The sequence below is a fragment of the Paramisgurnus dabryanus genome, chromosome 18 (assembly GCF_030506205.2).
Source record: "Paramisgurnus dabryanus chromosome 18, PD_genome_1.1, whole genome shotgun sequence".
NCBI classification, from domain to species: Eukaryota; Metazoa; Chordata; class Actinopteri; order Cypriniformes; family Cobitidae; genus Paramisgurnus; species Paramisgurnus dabryanus.
In genome coordinates this window covers 5,001,001-5,008,500 of record NC_133354.1, presented here as the reverse complement: position 1 = coordinate 5,008,500, position 7,500 = coordinate 5,001,001, and the positions used below count along the sequence as shown (strand labels likewise).

Sequence of the window (7,500 nt, the reverse complement as noted above, 5' to 3'; positions counted from 1 at the left end):
CCGGCAAATCGACGTAATTACGTAATCGACGTAATCGACTACGTCGACGCGTCGTTCCAGCCCTACTTTTATCACCTCTCAAATATGGGTAGGTTTCTTCAAAAATACAAAATTTTGAGCAAAAGGCTGAGATAAATGCATTTTTTGTATAGAGATCAGATTCAGTGCGATCCTCAAAACATACACGGAGTTCTTACTGTTTGCCCTAAGGGAATACTTCCAGGTTTTATAAGTTTGATAAGAGCACCACCTGGTGGATAATAGCGGAATTATGGATTGCCGGAAAAACTCGTCATTAGCAGGGAAGTGTTTTTTCCTAATTGACGAGTTAACTCATCAACGGCGAGGAAAGGGTTAATAGAAACATCATTTTCAAGCTCTATAGAAAGAGACTTCTTACAAAAGTCATAGTTGTTGTTTTTTTAGTTTATAGATATACAGTTCATGTTTCATGGTTGTCAAGTTCAGACTCTGATTCTGAGGTAATCAGCAAAATATTAATGACCTTACACTAACATAAACATGTAAGGGATAATGTACAGGCAGCAGGTTGTTATTGCGGTGTGTTCAGGACCTGATGCGAAATGAAGGGTCTTGTATCACATCGAAAGGGGCTTATTTCTCGATAACAACCTGCTTGCCTGTACATTATCCCGCTTATTACATGGCTATTTACCTCATAAGTAAGGTAAGGAGCATTAAATATTCATTTGAAATATTTTATTAGCTCATTTTTAATGAACACAGACCTTCCATGAGGAAAACCTGTTTACTTTTGATTTTAAAGGGACAGTAAGGTTTTAAGTGTTTTATTAATCAAAATAAGTGTCTTTATTCATAAATATGTCCTCGTTGGTTTCAAATGACCTCTGCCATCTGACTTTTCTTTGTAAGCTTAGAATTTATTCTCTTTACTTTACATTAAACGGGTAAGTCCATGGAGGCTTCCATGTCGTTCCGCTGTATTGATAAACTATAATAGCAGAGAGGGACAAAAAGCACTAGCCTACCAATGCGTTTCCACAAGGCATTTTCGTTCAGAACACGTGAACCAGCTGAAACGGACAAAGAGATCAGTGATTACATAACGGCTACGGTAGCTGCAACACGCATTTGGAAAAACGAGGTGCTAGAGAGCATTATTCGTTTGAATGCAAAATACAAGAAAAGATAAGACAAGACGTTCAAATCTCACAAACACACTATTTGGTTTAATCATTTGTAATTATAATGCTGGATATGTTATTTTTTTGTAAAATTACACTGTACCTTTCAAAATGATTGTGTTATCGTGTGTTATTACTTGTGAGCAATAGATATCTGAAAAGAACGAACCTTGAAATGTCGCCACATTTAAAAAAAATAAAGGTGCCTCATGCTGTCACAGAAACGTTTTTTTTTTTTTGTAATAAAAGAAATGAAAGAAATTGTTCTTCTACAAACTTTTGCCTGAATGGTTCTCTAAGGAACCAAATATGGTTCTCCTATGACATTGCTGTGAAGAACCAAATACAAGAAATGTGTATATAGTATTAAAAACAGTATAAAAGTATAAGCTAAAGTGTCAAGTAGGGTAAATTCCCCTTCCACTTGAACAATAGCAGGCAGCTGCAGGATCTCTTAAACCTAAATAAAATTAATTTCTAATTCGAATCGAATGACTTCAGGACTTCAGTCCTTTCAAAAAAGCTCAAAATGTGTTTCGTGCCAAAAGAGGTCAACACTAAATACTGACTGATGCCATTAAAACTGCGCTAAAACAACAAAGCTGGTGATGGTGGCTGAGACTTTTGCACATTACTGTACAATAAGTGAAATGCATGTTTACATGCAAGTCAAAGCCTCAGTCACGATCACCTTTATTGAAACTGCGTATGATGAAAATTAAATTCAAAGACAGGGTTTTCCTCTCTGTTTGTAAATGTGAGCTTCTTTTGCAAAGGAGGATCATATAAGGCCATACCCATATAGTCTGTATTGTCTTCTCTATGGAAAAATGGCAATATATGACCAAAACTCTGTATGCCGTCCAGCCCTAGTACAGGTATGTGATAATGGTTGCGTATTATTTGTTTGTAAAGGTCAGTGGCCTTTGTGTACAGTAAGCAGTGGAAAATCTGTGTGTGCTTCTCTGCATGCTGTTAGCAAAGCAAATCATTGTTTTCACATGTTGCTGCTCATTGACAAACTCCGTCACGACATGCAAATCTGTCGATTATTGAATCTCTGTGCTTTGGACTTTTGCCTGTTTGAAAGTAAAGTGCGTCACTTCTCCGATCGAACACTTTCTCAATAATATGCAGACGGATGCCATATATACCATAGGCTGAAAATATATCCTCAAATATAGTTTAAGTTGTGTGTTTGGGCAACATCCATTCAACCAATGACGTGAGTTTGGGGCGCCACCATCTCCTTGACCCGTCAATGACTTCATCACATTGGTCTTGTTATTCAGTTTGGTGATGCCAATGGATTTTTTTCTCTGCAGTGTGTAGTCTGTCAGGATGAGCACCCGGAGGCGTGCAGACTCCCAGGATTCCCTGGAGGAGCCGGACGATGAGGTGGTGCCCTACAGTGACGATGAGACGGATGATGAGTTAGAAGATGAGCTGGATCAGACTCAGGATCAGCTGCCCGAGGAGCCAGGAGTAGAAGCCCGACCGGCACCTGCTGCTGTTGGTGAGTGTTTGAGTTGGTCCGGTCTGGTTTTGGTTCTGTAATGCTGAGCATTTTATAATGTCAGAAGTAGTCCATGAAGTTTGACTTTATTACCCACTTTCCCAAAACTTTGTTTTTGGATCAGAACTACAATTCATATGGATGTGTAGTTTATGCTAATTTAGTTTAATCATACCCCTCAGAGGCCGGATGGAGCGTCCGAGCAAATGACCGGGAATACTGCAAACGACCAGAATTCCAGAAGAAGGTCTTTCTGTGCATCAAAAAAAGCAAATACTCTGTAAGTATCTCCACCATCAGTTATAAAATCTCTTTGGCCTGTGCGTCTATGCTACAGATGGTTGTTTCCATTAGCGCTCAGAGGGGGTGTGGCTTGACCTGTGATTGACAGCTTTGAGCCATCTCAATTGTTCCCTTAAGCAAAACGGCCAGATATTAGCAACTGATCTCTATTCACCTGCATTGTATGATACAAAAAAAACTATTTCCAGCATTAATGCTCTTTAGCTTTTCATACTAAAGACAGTAATACGGGTAAAATAATGATGTAATTGAAAGTTTTGGGAGATTTGCACCACTAAGATCAGATTAAGTTAACTATGGGTGTGTGTCTGACTTGCTAAAGCTTATTGTTTACAACACAAACATTGTAATAATCTAACTGAATCACAAGACTTTGAAAACGAAACCAAACTAAATCATAGTTGCATTTATGATCATAACAGCTTTGATATGCTGGAAACTTCATAATGACTATATTTATTCAAAAGCAAGATTAATGTTTAGTTTTCTAGACAAATGTTAATAGAAAACAGTGTAGTATCGCTTTTCTTGTCAAATGTTTTTAGTCGTGAATGACCTAATAAGGCATCCCGTTATACTTTATTATGTCATTTTACATTAATTTCTAATGTTTGTCATTCATCAACATCTTATCTGATGCACTCGGTTAAACACACAGAGCTCCGCCTTCATTAAAGCCTGAACCGAAAGCATTTATACTCATTTACATTTTTAATTTACATGAATACAGATGGTTTCATCCTTCTGCTACTATTTGATTTGAAACTGCTGAAAGTCATCTGATGTAAGATGTTTGGTGTCATGTTAGAGATGGCAAGTTTTGTCTTGAGGTTAAAATGTTATCCTCAGAGATGTGAGTTTATATTCATGGAAACTGATTGGGTTAAGAAAGCTTGATGTTTTCAGCAAGTGAATGGAGCTGGGGTTTCCATCCAAACGTGAAGCGAATCTTTTTAAAATTCGCAAAAAAGCGAATTATAGGTGCATTTTCATCAAGTTGTTTGAGCGAATAACGGTTGTATTGGTAACCTAGTATCTAACAGTACATAAAACAGGGCATGCTTAGAAAATGGAGACAGGATTGAATTTAGTTAAGAGTGCAGCTTGTATTTGCCAAACTGAATGCTGTGCACAGAAGAAGGAATGCAGAATTTTTGACACAGGCAAGGGCATTGCGGCTAAATTGAGCACCATATATGATAAAGACAACGAAAGTGGAAACAGCTAGATGATCAGTCATGTGGGTTTAATGTTCGCCACATCAGAATTTATTTGGTAAATGCGTTTTTCATCTCCCATTAATCACATTTACTCTTTGTCCCACAAAACACCTCAAGCACGCATAAAAACTTTTTTTGCAAATTAAGCGATTTTTATTCAGAATCAGAATTTGCCATTTCGATCACTTGTTTCTTATGCAATACTTCAAAATGCGCATAAAATCAGTGTGATGCAAACCCATACTGACTGTCTATATCGCCATCATCATAGAGTAGCACCAAATTACTCGTATACAGAAATTACAGTTGCGATCAAAAGTTTACCTACACCTTGCAGTATCTTGAAAATGCTGTAAAGTTTGAAAAAGGAAGTGGAATTTTGAAAATAAAGGTTTTGTTTTTAATTAAGTCCTGCCTTGAACAAGTTATTTCACATGAGAAATGTTTACAGAAAGTTTACAACACAGAATAACACCAAAGTTTCTATAAATAACCCGTTTAAAAGTTAACATACCCCTGATTCTTAAAGATCACATAACACATGCTGTTTCTGCCCATCTTATGTTAATCTTGAGTACCTATAGAGTAGTATAGACCTTTCTCACAACTTCCGTATTTATGACCGGAAATACGCAATCGTCGCGGAAATCTACTTCCTCCGCAGTCAAGGCAATGTAAAAAGCCGTATCTGTTCCATCAATTCCCTGTTGATGGTGAAGTTAGTCAGAAGTGGATTCAGGCTATCCGGCAAGACGTATAATGTGTCGTTTTAGTTAACAGTTCAGTAACAGTTAGACTCGCTCTCTACTTACCTAGAAATTTATGGACTAATGCTTCATGGAAAAAGTTTTCCTCCATTAGTCGTGTCACATCAGCAAATGTAATATTTCGCAAATCCGTTAACGAAGTTGTGTAGACTCTTTGATCCATTTTAAACTTGCCCGGGTTTATGTTTTTCTAATGTGTTGACGCTTGACAGGAACTCCGCTTACACGACGATTACGTATTTCCGGTTACTGTGAGAAAGGTCTTTTACATCCTTCATATCTCTAAAGAGTCTTTAGTTTTATAAAAGACAGATCAGCTCTAGCGACACACACAAAACATTATCCCACAATCGCTTGTAATTCACGCTTGCATTCATTGCACCTGTCACGCTCACGTCAATTACGTCAACATCAACTACGTCAACGTGAGCGTGACAGGTGCAACGCGAACATGCTGAATGAACTCAACTCAGCCAAACAAAGAGACTATAATTTATGCTTTAAGTTCCTTTTCATTTGTTTAACAAATAAATATAATCAAAATTCAAGGACCACGTTGTTCAGACAATCTTTTACGCGTCAAAGAAACCCAAGCACCGGTATTCCCTAGAAGTGGTGAGATGAAAAATTAGAAGTGTAATAAGAACAAACACACAGAGTTTGCCACTACACAATGTTTGTGTAAAATTTACATTATATGCACTTACGCACCGATTGCCAACAAAACACAGACATTTGAAGGAGTTTTACTTACCGCCTGCGACTCATGACCTAGTTGGGACCGCCCCATTTCAACAAAACCCAGCGTTAAACAAACTATATCCAGTTTCCATGAGCCTGGCTTACTTGAAAAAGCTGAACAAAGCGTTCTTCTCCTTACATCCAAAAACACACTTTTTCTTTCATGCTTACTCTGATTGACGTGTGGGCGTGCTTTTCAGGGGGAAGTGCCCATAAAAGGAATATGGGGTCAATGGGGTACCCATGTTCCAAAAAAACTTTCTGAAGTTTGTAGGAAAGAGGAGTCGTGAGTTTGACCCAGAAATAGTACGTCACACGCTATACTTTTGACAGTTTGCATTTGTTTGCATGAGGATTACAACTCTTTTAACTGTGTAAATAAGTCAGAATGCATGACATTTAAAATTCCTTTATCCAAACTTTTCAGCATTTTCCAGATTCTGCAAGGTGTGTGTAAACTTTTGATAAGTCTTTAGCTTTAAGATCTTTGCTTAAATAGTTAGATGAAGTTTTGAACCTTCAATCTTTCGCTCAGGAAACAAGAATATTTAGATTTTTTGAGTTTTTACAACTTTACACAGATGTGCTCAATAAAAACAGCAGCATGATGTGAATACTAGTTTGCTAATCTGAGTTGTTTTTTCTGTTTTAAGGGAAATGCAATCAAGACCTACAAATACAACGTCATCACTTTTCTCCCTCTGAATCTGTACGAGCAGTTTAAAAGAGCGGCCAATCTCTATTTCCTCTGTCTGTTGATCCTTCAGGTACGACGCACAACAAATCACAGTCCTGACCCATCTGACGAACATAAACTGTAGCGAGACAATGATGTATAGTACTTGATAGATTGCTTTTAAATATGTTGTGAAACGTGCTTACATGATCAAAAAAGAAACGCAATCTATTATTACACTTACTGTTGTACTTTTAAAGGATTACCCCACTTTCATAAAAAAACAAATCCTGATTATTTCCTCATCCCCATGTCATCCAAGATGTCTATGTCTTTCTTTCTTTGTTAAACCGAGAAGAAATTAAGTTTTTTGAGGAAACTTTCCAGGATTTTTCTCCATATAGTGGACTTCTCACATGGAACTTGCTTTTTAGATTCATTATTCATCATTTGTATTAAAGGAACACTCCACTTTAAAAAAAACTAATTTTCCAGCTCCCCTAGAGTTATACAATCGATTTTTACCATTTTGGAATCCATTCAGCTGATCTCCGGGTCTGGCGCTAGCACTTTTAGCATAGCTTAGCATAATCCATTGAATCTGATTAGACCATTAGCATCACGCTAAAAAATAACCAAAGAGTTTAAAGACTTTAAAACTTGACTCTTCTGTAGTTACATCGTGTACCTGCTATTGAAAGTTACCAAGGGGACTATTTTCGGGTGCTGCGTAATATCATTGCGCCTCCTGCAGCCATGTTACGGCCTTTTATACCATTCCTTGATTATTACGCCAGAATGAGAGTATAGTTCCTAGCCATATCGGCTTAGAAAATCGCAACTTTTAATTTTCTGTCAGTCTTAGTACACAATATAACTACAGAAGAGTTAAGTTTTAAATAGGAAAAATATAAAAACTCTTTGGTTATTTTTTAGCACGATGCTAATGGTCTAATCAGATTTAAAAGATTGTGCTAAGCTTTGCTAAAAGTGCTAGCACCAGACCCAGAGATCAGCTGAATGGATTCCATAACTGTAAAAATCAAATTTTTATCTCTAGAGTAGCTGGAAAATGAGCATATTAAAAAAAGTGCCCTTTAAGTAACCGAGG

General features: G+C 37.3%; 1 protein-coding gene across 1 annotated transcript in view; it reads left to right on the top strand.

The window, feature by feature from the left end:
* Positions 1-7,500, top strand: part of atp8b1 (ATPase phospholipid transporting 8B1) — a 41,436-nt gene that overhangs the window by 15,257 nt on the left and 18,679 nt on the right. Inside the window, exons 2-4 of the mRNA XM_065243792.2 lie at positions 2,492-2,682; positions 2,865-2,962; positions 6,367-6,480. Coding sequence (XP_065099864.1) covers positions 2,508-2,682; positions 2,865-2,962; positions 6,367-6,480 — 387 coding nt within the window. The 5' untranslated portion in view covers positions 2,492-2,507. The remainder of the gene's footprint in view (positions 1-2,491; positions 2,683-2,864; positions 2,963-6,366; positions 6,481-7,500) is intronic.